This window comes from Podarcis gaigeae (genome assembly GCF_964106915.1).
Source record: "Podarcis gaigeae genome assembly, chromosome: 13".
In the NCBI taxonomy this organism is placed as follows: domain Eukaryota; kingdom Metazoa; phylum Chordata; class Lepidosauria; order Squamata; family Lacertidae; genus Podarcis; species Podarcis gaigeae.
Window position 1 is genome coordinate 52,125,520 of NC_139689.1, and position 21,931 is coordinate 52,147,450.

General features: G+C 42.7%; 1 protein-coding gene and 1 long non-coding RNA gene across 5 annotated transcripts in view; both read left to right on the plus strand.

Moving 5' to 3' along the window:
- LOC310830346 overlaps positions 1–19,615 on the plus strand; it is a 36,237-nt gene extending 16,622 nt beyond the window's left edge. The window contains exon 2 of the long non-coding RNA XR_014557608.1: positions 19,524–19,615. This is a non-coding gene — a long non-coding RNA (uncharacterized lncRNA). The remainder of the gene's footprint in view (positions 1–19,523) is intronic.
- EXOC3 (exocyst complex component 3) lies at positions 507–19,615 on the plus strand. Of its 4 annotated transcripts, none has more exons than XM_083709338.1 (13): positions 507–673; positions 4,985–5,176; positions 5,805–6,024; positions 6,535–7,216; positions 7,874–7,991; positions 8,313–8,438; positions 9,073–9,173; positions 10,374–10,484; positions 11,774–11,924; positions 12,535–12,657; positions 14,397–14,558; positions 15,397–15,524; positions 17,630–19,615. In XM_083709338.1, exons 2-13 carry the CDS (start codon positions 5,033–5,035, stop codon positions 17,799–17,801), a joined length of 2,238 nt encoding a protein of 745 aa, XP_083565464.1. In that variant the 5' UTR covers positions 507–673; positions 4,985–5,032; the 3' UTR covers positions 17,802–19,615. The 4 variants fall into 4 exon arrangements, with proteins under 4 accessions (XP_083565464.1, XP_083565463.1, XP_083565466.1 ...); XM_083709337.1 differs by having other exon boundaries at positions 562–748; XM_083709340.1 differs by having other exon boundaries at positions 600–673; positions 5,020–5,176.
- Positions 19,616–21,931: the final 2,316 nt, after the last annotated feature.

A 21,931-nucleotide genomic window follows, 5' to 3' on the forward strand; every position in this document is an offset into this window, starting at 1 on the left:
GAAGCCTGGACTTTGAAAGTCATCTAATCTTCCTTGCTGTATTATACTGTATTGTTTTAATTAGTGTTTTTATAGTTGTTTTGATTTTGTGTGGAGTGCCCTACCTGGGTGGATGGAGAGGCCAAGTAATTTCGTTGTCCCCGAGAGGGGGCAATGACAATAAAGATGATATTATTATTATTATTATTATTATTATTATTATTATTATTATTATTATTATTATTATTATTATTCCATTTATTATACAGAGTCAGGATGTTTTACTGGGACCAACGAGCCACACCACAACCAGGATTCCTTTCCTTGAAGCGAAACGCGGCTCCTAGCTTTGCAGGTGGCAGCACTTGCTGCTTATTGACCCAAAGGAATCAGATTTATTCTTATTTTGGGCGCCTCATTCCACCCCCGCCCCGCCTTTCTCTTTTTTTTAACTGACACCTGAAAGACGGAAGGCGGGGCCAAAGGCTGAAAGAAGAAGAAGTCTTTAGCAACTTTCGCGCACGCGCAGTTCGCAGGGGCCCCGAGAACCGGCCGACAACTGCGCACGCGTGCTGCGCGCCTGAGTCCCATTGGGGGCGGGGCTTATATAGTATTGATGCAATGTGGCGCAGGCGCACTTCAAGCCTGTCTGTCAGAAGCTTCCGGGAAGATAGAAGCAGCTGCATCTGCCCAGGTGAGAGGGACGTGCTCGCCCGCCCGCCTCCGGTCCTGAGGGAGAGGAAGGCGCAGCTCCTCTCGGGAATAACTGGTAGGTGGGCTAGTTCCGAGTTCTGGCGCTTTGCGGGGAACGGGCGGCTGCTATTATTACCATAAGAATTCGTTAGTCTTCCCCACGCCAAGCCCAAGCGCCTTGCAAACCAACCAAACAGACCAACCCTTCCCTCATATTGCAACCAAGTGGGTGGAGGGGGGGGAGAGAAAATGCATTTAAAATAATCATACTTCAAACCAAACAAACAGACTAAAAAACCCCCAACGCATAGGTCAATTAAAACCAAGTGGGAGAAGAAAGAAAACGCCTTTGAAACAATTGTACCAATGTAAATTTTGCCCATATACTTTCTTGGTGAAAAAATAAATGCAAATTTGGAATCCAGATAAAAGATGGACTGATAACTTGAAACTGCACTGTTCAGTGATACTCCATACAATTGTCTGGTTTTGTTCTATAGAAGAAAGCATAAACAAAACAAGCTGATTCAAGTAATGCAAGATATGGAACAGCTCTTCCACTGTTATATCCACATATATCTAGGGTTGTAACAGTCTGGGTGGGAAAACACCTTACATGCATGCAGGTGAATAATTTTTAGGCAATTCTATTCCAGGTTCGTCAAAGGGGGGTGGTTCCCCCCTTGGTGGTGTGTATGTGTTTTGTCTCTTAGCTGCTAGATAATGTAGGGAAGAGAGCAGCACTGACACTTTGCAACTCCCGGCTTATTGATATTAGGCAGGTGTCTTGAGTGCATTATTTCCAGCGCCTGCTGGAAGACATTCTTTTTTAAACAAGCCTTACTCAGATGTTTATAAAGTTTGTATGAGTGTTATTGGGGTTTTCACTTTTTGGTATCTTTTCTCAATAATGGTTGTGAATTTTTAAAGCGATTTTATTTTTCTCTTTTTTTAAACCGCTTTGAAGATTTTTCTACAATCAAGCAGTATATAATTTTAAATAAAATAAATACCACCAATATTTTGCAAAGTAGGGCCTTATTATATGTAGGTAAAGGGATGCGGGTGGCGCTGTGGGTTAAACCACAGAGCCTAGGGCTTGCCAATCAGAAGGTCGGCGGTTTGAATCCCTGCGACTGGGTGAGCTCTTGTTGCTCGGTCCCTGCTCCTGCCAACCTAGCAGTTCGAAAGCACATCAAAGTGCAAGTAGATAAATAGGTACCACTCTGGCGGGAAGGTAAACAGCGTTTCCGTATGCTGCTCTGGTTCTCCAGAAGCGGTTAGTCATGCTGGCCACATGACCTGGAAGCTGTACGCTGGTTCCCTCGGCCAATAAAGCGAGATGAGCGCCGCAACCCCAGAGTCGGCCATGACTGGACCTAATGGTCAGGCGTCCCTTTACCTTTACCTAAAAGTTGAAAAAAAGGTAAAGGACTCCTGGACGGTTAAGTCCAGCCAAAGGCAACTATGGTGTGTGGCACTCATCTTGTTTTAGGCTGAGGGAGCTGGTGTTTGTCCACAGACAGCTTTCTAGATCATGTGGCCAGCATGACTAAACCGTTTCTGGCACAATGAACACCGAGAGAAACCAAAGCGTACGAAAACACTGTTTACTTTCCCGCTGCAGCAGTACCTATTTATCTGCTTGCACTGGTGTGCTTTCTGTGCAGAGACTGAGGTCCAGTGCCAAGGGCCTTCTGGTGGTTCCCTTGCTGCGAGAAGCCAAGTTACAGGGAACCAGGCAGAGGGCCTGCTCGGTGGTGGCACCCGCCCTATGGAACACCCTCTCACCAGATGTCAAAAACAACTAACAGACTTTTAGAAGACATCTGAAGGCAGCCCTGTTTAGGGAAGCTTTTAATGTTTGACAGACTAATGTATTTTAATATTTAATATTTTGTTGGAAGCCTCCCAGAGTGGCTGGAGAAACCCAGCCAGATGGGTGGGGTATAAATAAATAAATAAATAAAAATTATTATTATTATTATTATTATTATTATTATTTTTTATTTGAACTGCTAGGTTGGCAGGAGCTTGGGCAGAGCAATGGGAGCTCACCCCTTTGTGCAGATTTGAACCACCGACCTTCTGATCAGCAAAACAAAGTGACTCAGTGGTTTACACCACAGCTCCACCTGCAACCATATATAGGACATGCATAGTTACTAATGACTTACCACTTTTTTTTTAAGGAAGCTGTGTGTAACACCCACAGGAGAAAAATAGGTTTTACTTTGCATGCTCACAGCAAAATGGTCTACACACTACATGATGCTATCCAATTTCTACACAGAAGTAGTAAATCCATATATAAAATTCTTCATGTGGGAAGCAGGCTGCAGTCAATTTCTGCTGTCTGCTTTAGTCCCCTGTTGTCTGCAAAGTATGTTCTGGAGTCCTGTCTCCTCTCCTGCGGGAAAAACCCCAAGATGCAATGAAGTTAGTGTATCTTTGGTGAAAACAGGCACAATAGTCTGAGAGTAGTGGGGCCATTCTGGATTGAATGTAGTATATTTATATTGTAGACCTGAGCTCTGAAAAAAACCAGTCCTGCAAGTTTGAACAAGCCATGCAGGCTTAAGTACATTTCATAGAGCATGAGAGAGGAATGAGCAACACATGGTGTAGGGAGAATTTGGCTATGCAGAAAAGTATTAATTACCTTCTCTACCCCCCATGGCTTCACCAGTTCATCTTTTAGGAGTGAAATGTTGCACATGCTAACATTTTTATAATGTTTATAAAATGTATGATAGGCTTCATGTGAAAGAAAAAAGGTGTATAGCTCATCTGAAGCATGGGTGGGCAGCTGATGGCTTCGTTGGGTGCTGGCATGTGCACCTCTCATTTCAGTTGTGAAGCTGGGAAGAAGCTAGGCTTATTCCTCCTTGCCCCAACTGCAGATGTGCTGTGTTGTCTTTCTTTTTTCATACTACACAAAGATTTTGAAGCATTTTAATATTGCTTATTTCCCCCATTTTTAGTATTATAATAACAAGACATCAAATTGCTGAAATTCCATACAGTAAAATTATTTTGTATGCTAGAAAGAAATATATTACTATTAAATATATTATTATATCAGAACAACAGGAATGCAGGTACTGCCACTTTTGAAGCATTTGAAATCATTACAGCCTGATTTTATGTAGAGTCAAATGTGCTTAAGCTTGTAAATTTCAGTATGTTAAGCATTAGTTTGCTTTCTTACTCTTTTGACTTTCCCTCCATTCTGATGTCCTCCCAAGTTGTTTTGTGGTTATCAATCCTCCTTGCCCCCTGAATTGGGCTTTTCCCCTCCCCTCCTCACGAGCTTTCATGCATGCTGTGCTGAGAGTCCTGCTGCCCTGTGCAGGGTCTGTCTCTGGCAGTGGCTGTTTGCTATTGTGTGAGTGTAGAGACACACATACCCCAGCCCTGGCTGGACTGCACTTCCCAGGATGCTGAGCAGTGTGTGCTTGCAGCAGGGAATGCTGGGAATTGTAGTCCAGCAGAATCTGATGGCCACGTTGGGGAGTTTCAAAGTTATCAATCAGGGAACCCACAGTGAATGGATACTCAACCTCACATGGCTTATCTGATATCAGAAAAAAAATTCTGTCAGTATGAGCCTGTGAAGATGAAGAAGTTTATATAAAATGGAGCAATTAAACTGCCTGTCTCTTTCACTGTTGTGTTGCAAGCATTTACCGTATTTTTTGCCCTATAGGACGCACTTTTTCCCCTCCAAAAATGAAAGGGAAATGTGTGTGCGTCCTATGGGGCGAATACAGGCTTCAGGAAGCTCTGTGCGACCCTCCGGAGGCCGGCGCGGCTTGGCGCTGGGCTCCGAAAGGTTGCGCAGAGCTGCCTGCCCTCCCGGGCTCCGCGCAGCTCTGCGCGACCCTCCAGAACCCGGCGCCAAGCCGCGCCGGCCTCCGGAAGGTCGCACAGAGCTGCCTGCATTCTGAAGCCTCGAGAGCGCGCCCAGGCTTCACACAGCTGTCCACAAGCCTGGGGAGACAGGCGCGGCTCCCTAGGCTTGCGGATAGCAGGCTGTGCTGGGGTCGGGGGAAGCTCGGGCTTCCCCCGCGCCAGCCCCGTGCCTGGGGGGAAAATAATTTTTTTTCTTTATTTCCCCCCCCAAAAAACTAGGTGCGTCCTATAGGGCGGTGTGTCCTATGGGGCGAAAAATACGGTACTATGCAGCTGTCAAGGTTCATGTGTTCTTATTTGCTTAACTTGTCTTTGTCACTGGCAACTGTGTTGGGTCCATTGCTTTTTATAAACGATGTGTAAAGTCTCTAAATATTTAATTGCCCTGTTTCTTCAGTGTCCCTTGATATAGAAACACATCTTCCTTTTAAGACTTTGCTCCACGATGGAGGAGACTGGCCGAGAGGCAGTTGCAACAGCTGTGCAGAGAGTTGCTGGGATGCTGCAGCGGCCAGATCAGCTGGATAAAGTGGAACAATATCGCCGGAGGGAAGCACGGAAGAAGGCTTCAGTGGAAGCTAGACTGAAGGTATGAAACCTCAGTCCTAACCCTGTATTGCAGCTGAGGATGTAATAGTCTAGGTTATCTTTGTAAAGTCTTTATGTGTTAGGACTATAGTGCTAGAACTATAGTGTCCCCTCTTTTCCCCTTCACTGTGTTGATCTTCGTTTCTGAAGTGAGAAGCATCTGATTTACCATTGGAGGAAAGCAACACTCCTGTGGCACTTAATAACTTAACCACACAATCCTATGTCTACTCAGAAGTAAGTCCCACTGAGTTCCACAGAGCTTACTTGTAGGTTATTGGGTACAATAAAGGATTGCAGCTAAAGAAGTGTATTGAGGCCTAATGTTTCATCAACCAGAGCCCACTTCATCAGATGCATTTGGGCTCTAGTTCATGAAACCTTATCTTCCAAATATATTATTCTTTAAGATTTCACAGGTCCTTTTTTGTTTTTGGAATAGCAAACGAACCAAAACTACCACTATGGAATTTGGCATTCCCCCACTCCCTTCTCTACTTCTAACTATTTTAAAATTAGTTTATTCAAGTTGGCTCCCTTTTATGTCACTATCTGTGTTTCCTTCATCCCACAACTGGATGAAGGTTCTTAACTAATGTAGTAATTTAATTTTAAGTTTTTCTTTTCAGGCAGCAATCCAGTCACAGCTAGATGGCGTCCGAACTGGCTTAAGCCAACTGCACAATGCACTAAATGATGTAAAAGATATTCAGCGTTCTTTGATTGATGTCAATAAAGACTGGCGGCAAAGTATAAACACCATAGAAAGCCTCAAGGATGTTAAAGATGCTGTAGTTCAGCACAGCCAATTAGCAGCTGCTGTAGAGAACCTCAAAAATATCTTCTCAGGTATGAGTCTACAATGAGTGGCCTCACTCTGTGGGTAGAATAGAAATGTAATGCTATAGTGGCATTTTCAGAGGTACCATTAAAATCTGCTTGAACCTACCATTTTTCATGCAGCTCTGGATGCGGGTGGCGCTTTGGGTTAAACCACAGAGCCTAGGATTTGCTGATCAGAAGGTCAGCGGTTTGAATCCCCGCCACGGGATGAGCTCCTGTTGCTCGGTCCCTGCTCCTGCCAACCTAGCAGTTCGAAAGCACGTCAAAGTGCAAGTAGATAAATAGGTACTGCTCTGGCGGGAAGGTAAACAGCGTTTCCATGTGCTGCTCTGGTTCACCAGAAGCGGCTTAGTCATGCTGCCCACATGACCCGGAAGCTGTACGCCGGCTCCCTTGGCCAATAAAGCGAGAGGAGCGCCGCAACCCCAGAGTCGGTCACGTCTGGACCTTTATGGTTCTGAAACCAGGTTTGTGTGACATAATGTGATTACATTTCTTTCTGATTTTGCTTTTCAGTGCCAGAGATAGTACAGGAGACACAAGACTTGATTGATCAGGGGGAATTGCTGCAAGCCCACCGAAAGCTAATGGACTTGGAGTGCTCTCGAGATGATCTGATGTATGAACAATATCGTATGGACAGCAAGAATACCCGTGATATGAACCTGATTGACAACTATTTTGGAGATATGCAAAAACTTTCTGAAGAGCTGGCCAAGCAACTCTGGATGGTCATTCAGAGGTCTCTAGTCACTGTCCGCCGAGATCCCACCTTGCTGGTTTCAGTTGTCAGAATAATTGAGAGGGAAGAGAAAATAGACAGGCGCATGCTAGACAGGAAAAAGCAAACTGGATTTATCCCCCCTGGCAGACCTAAAAAATGGAAGGAGAAAATGTTCAATGTATTGGATCGAACAGTCAGCACCAGGATAGAAGGCACTCAAGCAGACACCCGAGAATCTGACAAAATGTGGCTTGTCCGTCATCTGGAAATAATTCGCAAATATGTCCTTGATGATCTGCTGGTGGCTAAGAACCTTTTGGATCAATGTTTCCCCCCACACTATGAAATTTTCAAAAGATTACTAAGCATGTACCATCAGGCACTGTCTTTACGCATGCAGGACCTGGCTTCTGAAGATCTGGAAGCAAATGAAATTGTTAGCCTTTTGACATGGGTTTTAAATACCTACAAAAGGTAAGGGTACTGTCTTTTGGGTGTAGTAGCAAGTAAACATAAATGAAAGAACACATGGTTTTAGATAGATGCATACAGAGGTGGAAAGGTGGATTATATTTGTATATACTGCTAAGCCACAAGCTATTATTATACATTAAGCCTTTTTATAGCAGCATGGAACTCTGGTCTATATAGCCCAATACTAATCAATCAATTAATTACAATGAGCAGATCAAAAGTACGCCAGAATAACTGAGCAAAACAGATTCAAAAGTGAAACATGAAAACGATTATGCTGAGCTACAGTAATCCTGAGTTAGTTCCTGAACATGGTCCTTCCAGTTTCAGATGATGAGTTCTCTTATTCTCACTGACACTGATAGTAATTTCGGGTTTTATCTTCTATCTGATATTTAATATAAAATTGAACTGGCTTTTCCAGTAGTTAGGTCAGTGAAGGGCCAACCATGTGCTGCCCAATTCCAGCATAAAACTTACAAATCAGAAGGACATGTTCTATAGATTCTACTCCCTGATTATTACCCATGAGGAAAGAGTTGCCAGAATAAAAACTTTGCAGCGACATTCAGATTTCTATATTAGGCATCTAACTGGGAGGGATAATACAAATTTATTGCAGTTGCACATGGATTCTGTCTGTTCTCTCCAATTCAGCATAGAGATGATGGGAAATCCAGAACTTGCACCAGAAGTGGATGTGAATACCTTGCAGCCATTGCTTTCTCAGGAAGTGGTGGATGAGCTTCTTAGCACATATATGTCAACTCTTACAGTAAGCAATAACAGTAATTTTGCTCACTCCTTCATATGGGGTTGGAATATTCGTTATTCTTCCTTGGCTGTTCTCTCACCCCAGCCCTGCACCATTCAGATTTTACCATGCATGTTTGCAAATCCGTTGTACAACTTGCAATTTGTGTCCTTGGCAAACAATCTTCATTCCACTAGAAACTTTCCTAATATGGGTTGAATGGCAGCAGGCAAAACTGAGTTCTGCTTCATGGGCATTAGTGAAGTGCATGGGCCATTTTAATTTAGTATCCAGATTCAATATATTTGCCTTTCTTTCTTTTGCATTTTAATCTTCCTATAGTCCAATATCATTGGCTGGCTACGAAAAGCACTGGAGACAGATAAAAAAGACTGGCTAAAAGAAAATGAGCCAGAAGCAGATCAAGATGGATACTATCAGACTACACTCCCTGCTATTGTGTTCCAGGTATAAGCAATTGGCTTCAGTATACTGATTGGGGCAGGGGGAAGGGGCAAAGCTCTGAAAATGAGGAAATGAATAAAATGATCAATGAGTGCATGCTATTCTGCTTTGTGTTTGTTTTGTAGATTGAATTTATTTCAGTTGTCCACTTAAAGCTGCAATCCTATGCACACTTTACAATGAGTAAGCCCCATTGAACACAGTGGAAGTTACTTCTGGGTAAACATTAAACAAGTGTGGTTGAAATATTATTAAAACCTATAATTTGGCACTTAATTCTTTAAAAGGATGGACTCCCTTCCCAGGGCACACCACTACATTTGGTCACATTGGACTTGTACGTTTTGGATCTGCTCTGGCACCACATAAACTCTAGAGTAGCAACAAAAGTGTAGGGCTATGGCTGACATCTGTGTGGCATCCTCAAAATGCCCATGACTATGGGCAGAATAAGTTAATAGATGTGCTCGCTGTACAGTGCCATGACTGGGGCTTGGGAGGGGCAAAATGTGTTGTTCTATGGGCATAAGCTCATAGGATTTGCCTCATGGCTTCAGTCTGCAAAAGGAGCAGGCTTACTAGCAGGCTGCTGCATTCTTATTAACTGCAATATTGCCTTACTGGTTTGTGTTTTTAGATGTTTGAACAGAATCTTCAAGTAGCTACACAGATAAGTGAAGATTTGAAAATAAAGGTACTCTATTTGTGCCTTCAACAAATGAGTTCATTCCTCAGCAGGTAAAATTAAATGTTAGCTTTCAGTCACTGTTTCTCTATTACTTGGGAGGGATGTTTTCACTGCACATAGACTACCTAGCAACTAGAACCCCCTACCTGTTGTTCCCCTCAGCTACTCTGTTCCTTAACAGTAAGACATGAGGAAAGTGGTGTTTAGCTTCCTGCTCCCCCTTGTGACCAGAAATGAAAGCTTTGTACCATTCTTATGTGCTTTGGTCACAGGGGGCTTCCAGATACGAATTATTTAGCAGCACACAGTCATTGAACAGCTCGCAGCTCATGCTAAGAGTTCCCCAGAGAGGAACTCACAACTGCTTTGCTGCTCCCTTGTCCTTTTTGCTGCTACAACATGCTGAGCCTGGCTATGCTTTGGTTTAGCATGATCTCTGAACCAGGGCATCAAGCAGATAAACTTCCCCATTAACCACAAGCTGCAACCAAGGTTCAGACAACACACTGAGCCAAACCTTGACTTACTTCAGTGCAGAACAGAAGCAAAGCGAACCAGGAAGGAGCAAGCAGCTGTGAGCACTAATGAAGTCTTGCTAAGCGATGATTAGACTTGGTGTGATGTGCAAACTAGCCCTTCGTGTCTCTAAACCAAATTTTAAAGTGCTGACGATGACACTAAAGGCCCAAATGGTTTAAGACCAGATTATTTGATGGACTGCATGCACCCATATTGGCCTGTCCAGACCTAAAAGATCAGAAGCTCTGCTACCCTGCCTGACTTACAAGATTTATGAAGTTACATATTTTTTTTTACTTCATTCCAAATTAGCAGGCACTAGAGATAGGGGCCTTTTTGTAGTGGGTCCAGTTCTGTGGAATTCCACACTAGGTATATATATGGCTCTAACAGTTTTTAATCCTGTTTTTAAAATAGACCTTAAGGCATTTTTATTTCAGTCCAGTTTAATTAGGATGGTGTGTGCTTGGCTCCCTTATTTTTATCAGCTGCCAAATTGGTGTAATTGTTTTATATATTTGTTAAATTGTTGCTGTATGTTTTGTTTTATGTGAGCTGCCTTGGGCAATTTTCCCCCTTGAAAGGCTGTATACAAATATTGAAATAAACAAATACTTGTTGGTTCATTGTAAAAAAGAAGTGGCGGTATTTCCTCTTCCCTTCTGCAGGCCAGGAACTGAATTGTTTCTCTTTTTCCATTCTTGGGTTTTGCCCCATTCTCCATTACACAGGTACAAAGAGGAAGCAAATTTATATAAAGAAGAGCATCTAAGAAATCGTCAGTACCATCTGTGCTATGTTCAGTACATGGTTGCCATCATCAACAATTGCCAGACCTTTAAGTAAGTTCTGCGCTGAGGTTGTGCTATGATTTGTGTGGCAAATGCAGTTTTGCTGCTTTAAAAAAGAGACATACTATTTCTATTTGAGGACAGCTCTTGAAAATGTAGTGTGCATGTTTCAGTGAGGTAGATCTTGAATAGGAAAGATCCAACTATTAGCTGGTCTACATGATAAAAATAAAACTCTTCCCGGGTCCCTGGAGTTTGCAACTCTTTATTCAAATCTTTGCAGTTTTAGATTTGTTTTCTTTATGTAGAAAGATTAAAGTATAAATGAATAAACTTATTTGGCCCTTTATACACTAAACAAAAAGTGGATAGCCTGTCTGAAGCATGGTGGCAGGTTATGACTAGATGGTTGAACCCGCATCTGATTGACTGTTACTTACATCTGCCATGCAAACTGTAAAGCTGGAAGGAAGTTGGGCCTGTGCCATATAAGAAGAACGTACTCTATGTCTTATTTTATGGGGGTGCTCCATAGTAGCTTATAAAACTGGGAGTTGTTGAGCTAATAATTTGAAACTTGGCATGGATGGTCTTATCGGATGAGGTCTACAACTAGGCCAAATTTCCAATCCAATAAAAAGATTCCATAGGAGCAGCAAGGGTTAAGTATGCTGCTCCTTTATAGCTGAGAAGAGATAAGAAAACACTCTGATAAGAGTGAAAGCTTTAAGGATGACAAGCAAAATGAGAGAATAGAGGTTTGACAGGAACATTTTGTCAAAGTTTTCTTTTAAAAGTTGCTGCTCTGGCTGGCTGTCCTTTCTTCGCTCTCCTAATAATCAACTCCTTCCCCCATTTTAAAATATTTTATTTCATGGGTTCCAGTGAAGTTTTGTTTAAAGTGAAGGGTTCAGTCATAGCAAAAGTTCTGAGAACCGCTGCTCTAGAATGGACTTCATATACCTTCAAATTGCAGGGGAAGGATTGCTGGTGGTAGGCAAAGACATCTGCCCACTGTTACTTGTTTTCTTGGTAAGGAGCCATCAGTCAGTGTCCAAGGAATCTTGAGGTTCCATGTAACACATTTTGGAAACCACTGGCCAGTTATTGGTTCTCCAAATGTGTATGTCACTCAAGGTGTGTTTGCACAGTCATTTTTCTCAATTGGTAATATCGGGCAAGAGGAACTATTATTAATTCTCAAGCAATTGTATTTAAGTTATCAGGGCTTTGTTGTAGCCTCTTATGACATCACAGCATATTACCTTAACTGATTGGTTGAACTGGCTCTTGTATGCCCCCTATTGGCATGCTGAAGGATCTTGTCTTGTTTGTCAAAGGGAATCTATCATCAGTTTGAAAAAGAAATACTTAACTCCTGTGATGGAAGAGCTTATGACAAGCAGTCATGCATGCATTGATGCAGTTCTGGATGATGTTGCCAAGGAAGGATGTGCAAGCCTGCTTGATGAAGTCTTCATGGATTTAGAGGTAACTTTTATTTCATTTGGCATCCTCTGTTTAAAATTGTTGAACAGTATCTGTGTCTATCTAGAGTGGCAAACAGACAGAAATGCCCAGATATGGCAGCTGAGATCCATCTTTGTAGCTACTTAATAGGTAAAACGGGATGCGGGTGGTGCTGTGGGTTAAACCACAGAGCCTAGGACTTGCCGATCAGAAGGTCGGCAGTTCGAATCCCCGCGACGGGGTGAGCTCCTGTTGCTGGGTCCCAGCTCCTGCCAACCTAGCAGTTCGAAAGGACATCAAAGTGCAAGTAGATAAGTAGATACCACTCCGGCGGGAAGGTAAACGGTGTTTCCGTGCACTGCTCTGGTTTTTCCAGAAGCGGCTTAGTCATTCTGGACACATGACCCGGAAACTGTACGCCGGCTCCCTCGGCCAATAAAGCGAGATGAGTGCCGCAACCCCAGAGTCGGTCACGACTGGACCTAATTGTCAGGGGTCCCTTTACCTTAACTAGGTAAAACGTTAACACATTCAAGTTTTCTAGAACAGCACAGGGATGTACAACGATAGATCTAAAGTTCTAAAGTGATTCGATCTAATTTTCCCTATGTTTGCACTACTTCTCTTTCAGCCACATCTCAGTGAACTGATGACAAGGAAATGGCTGGCAGGATCCAATGCAGTAGATACAATTTGTGTAACAGTGGAGGATTATTTCAATGATTTTGCAAGAATAAAGAAGCCCTGTAAGAAGGTACAGAATTTGCAAAGTTTTATCTAAGATAAGTATTTAAATAGTGTAGCCTAATGGGGTGAAATACTGCTTTGCCATTCCTGAGCATTTATTATTATTTTGACTTTGAATTCAGGTACAGTAAAGTAATAAAAAGCAAGATACTATGAAAAATATCTTAATAACCTGTTTCTGTAGTAATGTAAGATCTCTTGTCTGTAAATGAGCAGGATATGCAAAGTTAATTCCTATGATCATGCTATTCTATGCCACTCATGCTATTCAGATTTATTTTCCTCTTTAACAAGTACTACCTGTACAAACTGAATTTCCCTCCTGAAATTTGCACAATAGATCTTCAATGAGTTTCTCTTTCTGAGAGCTATTGCAAAGTAGCTGACTGGTCTGGTTTGTGTGAGATATTAATGATTCGTTTGACCACATACACAGAAGACATCTGAAGGCAGCCCTGTTTAGGGAAGCTTTTAATGTTTAATAGGTTATTGTATTTTAATATTCTGTTGGAAGCCGCCCAGAGTGGCTGCGGAAACCCAGCCAGATGGGTGGGGTGTAAATAATAAATTATTATAAATTATTATAATTAGCTGTAGTTCCCCAGTTTAGAAAACTGGCAAACCATGGTTACCAGCTTTGGAAGAAGCCCGGGTTTTGTTACAGATCTGGGAGGACTGACCCCCCCCCCCCGCCAGCTTAAACCCTAGAAATTAATAAATGGTAGGATTTTGATTATTTGGGATCCAAAGGGGGAAATAAAAGCTGCAGAGAAAATCCTGAGCTAGCCTGTGCAAAATGACCTGGCCAAGCTAGGACCCTTAAGAAACAATACAGGGCCATTGAGAGCCCTTGAGGTGACAGGAAAAGTGCTTTTTAGCAAGGTGTGCTGGGAAGAAGAATGGGGAGAAGAAAGATAAGAGATCCATCTTGGATAGGATGGCTGCAGGCATGCTTGGGAAGAGATGCTTTTGACTCCAGTGCAAGCCCTGCTTGAGTTGACCATGCTGTAAGATATTTACTTACTTACTTACGTACTAACATCAGTTTATCTCTTCCTCTTCTCTTTTGCTTCTACTCCCACACACCTCTGGCATGCTGCCTTCCTGAGCAGTTGCCCATGAGGGAATGCAGCCCTCAAGCTGAGAGAAATTTCTCATCCCTGCTCTCAGACTAGTCCATACCCACTGAACAGTTTCTCCCCATTGCTAGTCTGCATAGCTGTCACCTGGAAAGAAACATGCTCATCAATTTATCTGCCACAGATTTTGGGGTCAGTCCAGATGAAGCTAACAGCAAGCTCCATCCCCTAATAGGTGTTACTAAGTCAGGGATGCGGGTGGCGCTGTGGGGGGTGCGCTCCCGTCGTTCGGTCCCAGCGCCTGCCAACCTAGCAGTTCGAAAGCACTCTTAAGTGCAAGTAGATAAATAGGTACTGCTTTATAGCGGGAAGGTAAACAGCGTTCCGTGTGCTGCGCTGGCTCGCCAGATGCAGCTTGTCACGCTGGCCACGTGACCCGGAAGTGTCTGCGGACAGTGCTGGCTCCCGGCCTATAGAGTGAGATGAGCGCACAACCCTAGAGTCTGGCAAGACTGGCCCGAACAGGGGTACCTTTACCTTTACCTTTAAGTCAGTGTTAATTTCTTACTGTTCAAATGAGTGTAGTGCAGAAATGAAATACTGGTGATTGTAGTGCAGAAATAACACATACTGGTTGCCAATTGTATAATTTGAATGTTTCTTTCAGAAAATGACTATTGAGTGCCATCGTAGAGTTGTTGTAGAGTACATCAAGGCTATTATGTTAAAGCGCATTACTTTCAAGAATGCAGAAGAAAGAAGAGAAGGTGCTGAAAGAATGATCAGAGAAGCAGAACAGTTCAGATTTCTGTTCAAGAAACTTACTGCTGTAAGTATAAGAAAACCACAATGTCAAAAGAAGAAATTTTTAGAAATAATTATAAATTAGCATACCCACAACCTATTCTAAAATTAGTGCATTAATCCATCTGCTTTGAAACTGCAATGTTAAGCAGCATATTAATTGTTGAAATAAATAAATATTTATAATCTCCACTTATATTAGGAGTGAGGAACTTCTGGGCCACAAGCCAAACTTAGTCTGCCACGCCTCTCTATTTGACCTGTTAGGGCAAGTCGCGCCCATTTGCCTTTCTGGGCCATCATATCTTATCTCCAGTTCAATTGTGTCTCTTAGTGCACACCCAGGAAATTCAGAGACAACTCGAATGGAGAACAGAAGAGCGTCAGTTAACCAGCCACTCAGTGGAAATAGATAAATGAATCGGCCTCTATCTCTCTCAAAAAAGAAGGACTCAAAAATTGACTGAACACTAAGTATATAGTGAGAATATGATAGCCCATCTACTTCAAACAACATATTTGTTTAGAAATTATTGTGATATAAGTAAAATATACTAGTCATACAATAATTCTGTATGTGCAGGGTTGCTGAAATGTTTTTAGAGTGGTTTTGATGAAAATGTCAAGTTGAATAAACACTGTAGCCACAGTCCAGCACAGTTAGACACACTTACTCTTACTGTAAATGAGCAACATGTTACCAGGTGCTAGAATGTGGCCTACATTTTTAAACAATAAAAACAGAAACATGACAAGGTGTTGCTGCTGCTCTGCCAGTTTGTTCTCATGTCCTGCCTTGCATATTAAAGGTAATTTGAGATTAGATGTCCGAAAATGATTATCCATTTTATACTGTTCAATAGGGATCTGGAGAGGAAACAGAAGGACTTTGTGACGTCATTGAAGCTATTGCAGAAGTATTTAAGTTGACAGATCCATCACTACTTTACCTAGAAGTCTCAACTTTAGTTAGCAAACACCCAGATATCAGGTAATACTAGTAATTTCTAAAGTTTGTAACAATGCTTTCTTCCATTCAAGGTCATAAATAAAAAAATTATTATTTATTTATTTATTTATTATAAGAAGGCTTGACAAAAACTGTTGAAATGTAGTTTTATGTCAATCCCTTGATTCCACAATTTAAAGTTACATATGCAAGAAAGGTAAGCATACAAAGTCAGTATCTGAACACATACAACTCAGTCCCCAATTACAAGAATATGTTCTATTTAGTGCTATTTGGAGTAGGCTTTAGCAAATAGGTGTCTTGAGGCAACACTGCACATTATGAAGAAAATGCAGAGCCCATAGCATCTAATGTGGGGAGGGATTTGCAGGGTAGTTGTTGCGATGGGCAGGCAACATTTCACCCTTCCTCTGCTTACTGATTTTCTTCTGCAAACGCCCCTCCCCTGTCACTTAATTCTATCTCCCAGACTGAACTCCAAAAGCAACAACAAGCCTGGCTGGGGGTTGGGGGCAAGCAACTTCCTTAGCAGAGCTATTTGAATCAAGTTGAGCATCCTCACCCTTGCAGTTCTCCTCCATCTCTCCATTCAGATTCTTGGCAAATGTGCGTTTAGCAATGTGCCCTCAGTCCTAAAACCCTATAGAACCATATGAGATTGGATTAGTGGAGCAACCATAGTTCTTTGTGACTTTAAGGCCGTGGTTCCCAATGTGGGGCACATGGCCCACAGGGGGGCAATTTGATTTTTGGGGGGAAGGATTAAGAATGAGTTAGACCAAGTTAATTGCCTTTTAGGCTTCCTCTATGTGAATAGGAGTTCACTTTTTGAATAATAAGAATTATATGTCACGGGGGGGGGGGGGCAGCATCAGGATAATCCAGAATGCAGCAGCTAGACTGGTGACTGGGAGCGGCCGCTGAGACCACATAACACTGGTCCTGAAAGACCTACATTGGCTCCCAGTACGTTTCCGAGCACATTTTAAAGTGTTGGTGCTGACCTTTGAAGCCCTAAACAGCTTCGGCCCAGTATACCTGAAGGAGTGTCTCCACCCCCATCGTTCTGCCCTGACACGGAGGTCCAGCGCCAAGGGCCTTCTGGCAGTTCCCTGAGAAGCAAAGTTACGTATAAGCAGAACACATAAGTAAACCAGGAGCTTCACTCCTGCATGGTTCAAAAATAGTTTCTCAAATCATCACATGCTACTATAGAATGCATAGCCCCACTATGTTTACCTGCAAGCAATTTAAATTACAATAAAATTGCTTTCCAAACATAAATGTGACAGTCAGCTCCTAAGCACTGAAGCAAAACCCATCTATAATGCAGCTGTGCTTCTCTGGAGAAGCACATGGTCCCTCTGGTACACCCGTCCCACCCAGCTGTGAAAAGGTAAAAAGGTAAAGGACCCCTGACAATTAAGTCTAGTCACGAACGACACTGGGGTTGTGGCGCTCATCTCTCTTTACTGGGCAAGGGAACCGACGTTTGTCCGCAGTTTTTCCGGGTCATGTGGCCAGCATGACTAAGCCGCTTCTGGTGAACCAGAGCAGTGCACGGAAATGCTGTTTACCTTCCCGTCGGAGCGTTATCTATTTATCTACTTGCACTTTGATGTGCTTTTGAACTGCTAGGTAGGCAGGAGCAGGGACCGAGCAACAGGAGCTCACCCCGTCACGGGGATTCGAACTGCTGACCTTCTGGTCGGCAAGCCTCTGTGGTTTAGACCACAGCACCACCCATGTAACAAGGCAGTGGGAGGGAAACTATAAGTCACAGAAACGTCTTTAAACAGATTAATATAGAAATGTAATTACAACATAAAGATGGAAAGCAAGGAACCAAGTGTGCCTGAGCAGATATGCTGAGTAGACAGTGGTCATTGTAATGGCTTGTGGACCCATATTGTACAATATATGCCTTGAATATGGTTTGTGGAAGGATTCTCATAACAAAGATAATTGGAAAAATTGGCCTGTAAGCACTCTAAAATTTAGAGTGTCTAGAAGATAAGTTGGTATTCAGGTGTTTAGTGTAAAATTTCTACTCTGTGAATTCCCTGTTGCCAATATTATTCCCGTGAATGGCTTTTGTACTAATGCTGTTCTTCTTTCATTGGTAGGGATGATCATATTGCAGCTTTACTGACAATGCGAGGAGATGCCAGCAGAGAGATGAAGCAGACCATAATTGAAACTCTGGACAAAGGCCCAACCATGCCAAATCCAAACTATGTGCCCATTTTTAAAGAAATTACAGTTCCAACATTAACTGTGCCAAAGCTTCTTAAGTAATAGCAACATATTTCGGTATGGATCACTTTGGTGTAGTGTTGATATACTGTAGCCTAATCTGGCTTTGCACTTAGAAAACACATGGGAATTTCATGCTGGACTTTTAGTTTTTGTGTCTGATGTTAGCTTAGTCACTTGAAGAGTATGCTGTATTCTGATGGCCAGAATGCTTTAAATTGATGTCTTTGCCATCAGTTGTTTTGACATTTTGTGTGTACTCTGATGACTAACTGAATAGGTTTTAGAAAATGTATTAGAGATGGATTTATGCTTTATTCATGAAAAAACAAAAACTTGAAATTGTTGAGGTACATTGGTTATTGTTCCCCCACCCTGATTTAACAGACTTATTGGATTTGAAAGCAGATGTGTATAAAGGATTGCTAAATGTTCGATGCCATTTGCATTGGGAATGGAGACTATTAGAGCTTCCCTCTCCCTTCAGGAACTTTTAACACAAACTTTATACATGCTCTCTACTTATTTTCAGTATTGCATGTCATTCCACAACACAAAATTTTCTAGGTGGCTTACACTGAAAAATGCTGTCATCATAAAATGAATAATTAAAGCATGAAATTAAAAAAACACGGCATACAAAACCACCAAGATTCAAATAAAGATTTCATAATTTGTTTAATAAGCATGAGTAAACAGGAAGGTCTATACATGGTGCCCCCAAACAAAACACATAGAAGCTTTCTGTCACCGAATCAGACTGTCATTGATCCAGGAATTTTGCTAGTGGCCCAAGAACCATCTGTGGCATCGCGTCTTTCACCACCTAAGCCTGGTACATCACCTGCAACACAACCTGAATAGAGAGAGCCTCACTACATTTCCCCATGCTCTGGTAACCTCCAGATTATACTGGTTCACAAGTGAGGACTGACTTTTGAAGACTGTCCGGAAACTGCAGTTAGTACAAAACAAAAGAATGGAGAGACGGAGCTGTGTGTCGTACTGTTGACTATCAAATTTCCAGGTGACTGTTCACATTAATTTCATATACAGTTATACCTTGGGTTGCGCGTTTTCAGGCTACGGACTGCGCCGAGCCCAGAAGTACCGGAACGGGTTAATTCCGGGTTTCAGCGCTCGCGTGGGCGCAGAAACACAAAATGATGTCGCGCATGTGCAGAAGCGCCGAATCGCGTCACGTGCATTCGCAGACTTGGTGCTGCGGGTTGCAAATGTGCCTCCTGCACGGATCACGTTCACAACCCGAGGTATGATTGTAGATTTTAAATAGCATATGAGATAGAATGGACCATTGTAGGACCCCACAGCTCAAACCCCAGAGTCAATCAACTGTCCACAGTAGTTTCTGGCAATTATGCTGCAGGTAAGAGCAGAACCACTGTAATACAGTGACTCCTCGAGACATTGCAGGACACCATGGTCGCTGGTGTAAAACGCTGTAGAATTGGAAGGGTTCCCAAGGGTCACCTAGTCCAACCCCCTGCAATGTAGGACTCTCTGGAGCGACCATACTGTGTTAACCATAAAGAGTGGGTCTTATGATAGCAAGATAAATAGTTGCTTCCAATCGGGGGCGGGGAATACCCTTATGGAGCACTTAATTCACCATTGGAGGGGGATAACAAGAAGGAAAGATGGATTTGACTCTATGCTCTCAGGTTATTAACAATAGTGCAGTAATCTCCCTTTTGTCCCCAGTCACAGCAGGCACTATGAAGAAATAATATTAATTCTTTAGAGTCTATATGAGCTGAATCTGTATTGTAAGAGAGTTCCCATGTTTTTGATGTCATGTGGATGACTGAATACAAGACTTATAATCTGTACATGTATTTATGATGGAAGTCAACACTTTGTGTTTGGTAATCGTTTTTACTTTTTTCCATAAACTTTGTAATGGGGGGAAAAAGAGGGACCACACCACTTCCAATTTCACGACAAGATGGCATAACACCCTCCCTAATGGGGCATTAGAACTCTCTAGACTCACCCACTCAACCCTGCTCCTTTTTCACTAGCCATGATAGGCAGGGATTGAGGGAGCTGTAGGTACCCTTTCCATGTCCTTGGGCTCCAGCAACTGACATGCATCCACATAGGCTCAAACTAGGGACCTCCAATGGGCTTGTACTACTGTAGTTGTGAAACATTTTGTAAATTACCATAAGCTGCCCTGGAAATCTTGAATTATAGAAACAGAGAACTTTTTAAAAACAGCTTTTCAGACCCCATTCATTTTCCAACTCAACAGCATTGAAACTTGTGAGTGTTTACATTTATAATATATTTTTTATTAAGAATAACAATACAAATAATAGAAATTGGTCACCAGACACAAAGCAAAATACAGTTACTGTACTATGTATGTAAGAAAGGAAATTGTAGTAGCAGGTTAAGTTAAATACAAACAGATGTATGAGTAGTTCCAAGTGGCAGTGAATGAAAGAAACACAAACCAATCAGCATCAAAAGTATCCCTGCCTGAAATTCCAACTAACCCCTGCCAACCTGTGTCTACAATACTGAGCTGGATGGACTTGGCATAAGGCTGCTTAGATGGCTATGAATTGGGAAGGATATAAACTGCACAGACTTCACAGCTGCCTGTCCTGCTGCTCTGAGTGCAGATGCATCTCCTTGCTGCCCAGTCGCAGTTATGCTGAAATGCTGGATCAGGCCAGTGGCCCATCTAGTCCAGCATTCCCACAGTGGCCAACCAAATGCCTGTGAGAAACCAGCAAGCAGAACCTGAGCACAAGAGCAACACACTCTGTGTGTGGTTTATAGCAACGTATTCAGAAGCATTGGTGCCTCCGAATGCGGTGGAAGAGCCAGCATGGCTAGTAACCATCAATAGCCCTTTCTTCCTCCATGAATTTCTGTGGTCCTCTTTTAAAGGCATCCAAGCCGTGGCCATCACTGCCTCCTGAGGGAGTTCCAGAGTTTATGCGATGCAAGAGGAAGTCCTTTCTTTTATCTGCCCCGAATCTTCACACTTTCAGCTGCACTGCATGTCCCCAAGTTATGAAAGAGGAATGCTTTCCTCCGTGCTTCCGCCATGCCGCACATCATTTCATAAACCTTTCTCATGCCACCATAAAGAAGGCTGGACCATCAAGAAGGCTGATCGCCGAAGAATTGAAGCTATTGAATTATGGTCTGGAGGAGACTCTGGAGAGTCCCATGGACTGCAAGAAGATCAAACCTATACATTCTTAAGGAAATCAGCCCCAAATGTTCACTGGAAGGACAGATCCTGAAGCTAAGGCTCCAGTACTTTGGCCACCTCATGAGAAGACTCCCTGGAAAAGACCCTGATATTGGGAAAGATGGGGGGCACAAGGAGAAGGGGACGACGGAGGACAAGATGGTGGGACAGTGTTCTTGAAGAGGCCAACATGAGTTTGACCAAACTGTGGGAGGCAGTGGAAGACAGGAGGGCCTGGCGTGCTCTGGTCCAGGGGGTCACGAAGAGTTGGACATGACTAAATAAACAACAACAAGAAGAAGCCCCAAACTCCCAGCCTTCCCTGGAGAGGAGGTCTCTCCATCCCGCCTTGATCACTTTGGTGGGACAACCAACTTTTTATAAAAGAACAGAAATGGTTTATTGAATATTTACAAATAAACTGTAAACAGATAAGAACATTGGCAGGATTATTGTAATAACCTGTAGTTTTATAAGAGTATACAGTCATACTTTGGGTTAAAGTTGCTTCAGGTTGCGCTCCGTGGCAACCCGGAAGTAACGGAATGCATTACTTCCAGGTTTTGCCGCTTGTGCGTGCAGACACTCAAAATGACGTCATGCACATGCGCAGACGCGGCAAATCGCGACCCGTGCACGCGCAGATGCGGGTTGCGTTCTATTCAGGATGCGAACGGGGCTCCAGAATGGATCCCGTTCGGATCCAGAGGTACCACTGTATATTTTAAGTAGATGAATAAAATATGTTAATTTGGAATACGCAGAAAATATAAAAAATAAATTTAAGGAACTGCAGAAAGAAGGGGAAGGATTCAGTCGAATTTTGAACGTTCAAACTGTTACCGGAAAAATCCGAGGGCTCCCTTGGACAAAAAGTAAAGACACCAACCAGAGTAAATTGAAGCAGATCAGCAGCCTGTAGGCTTGGTCTTTATTGAAG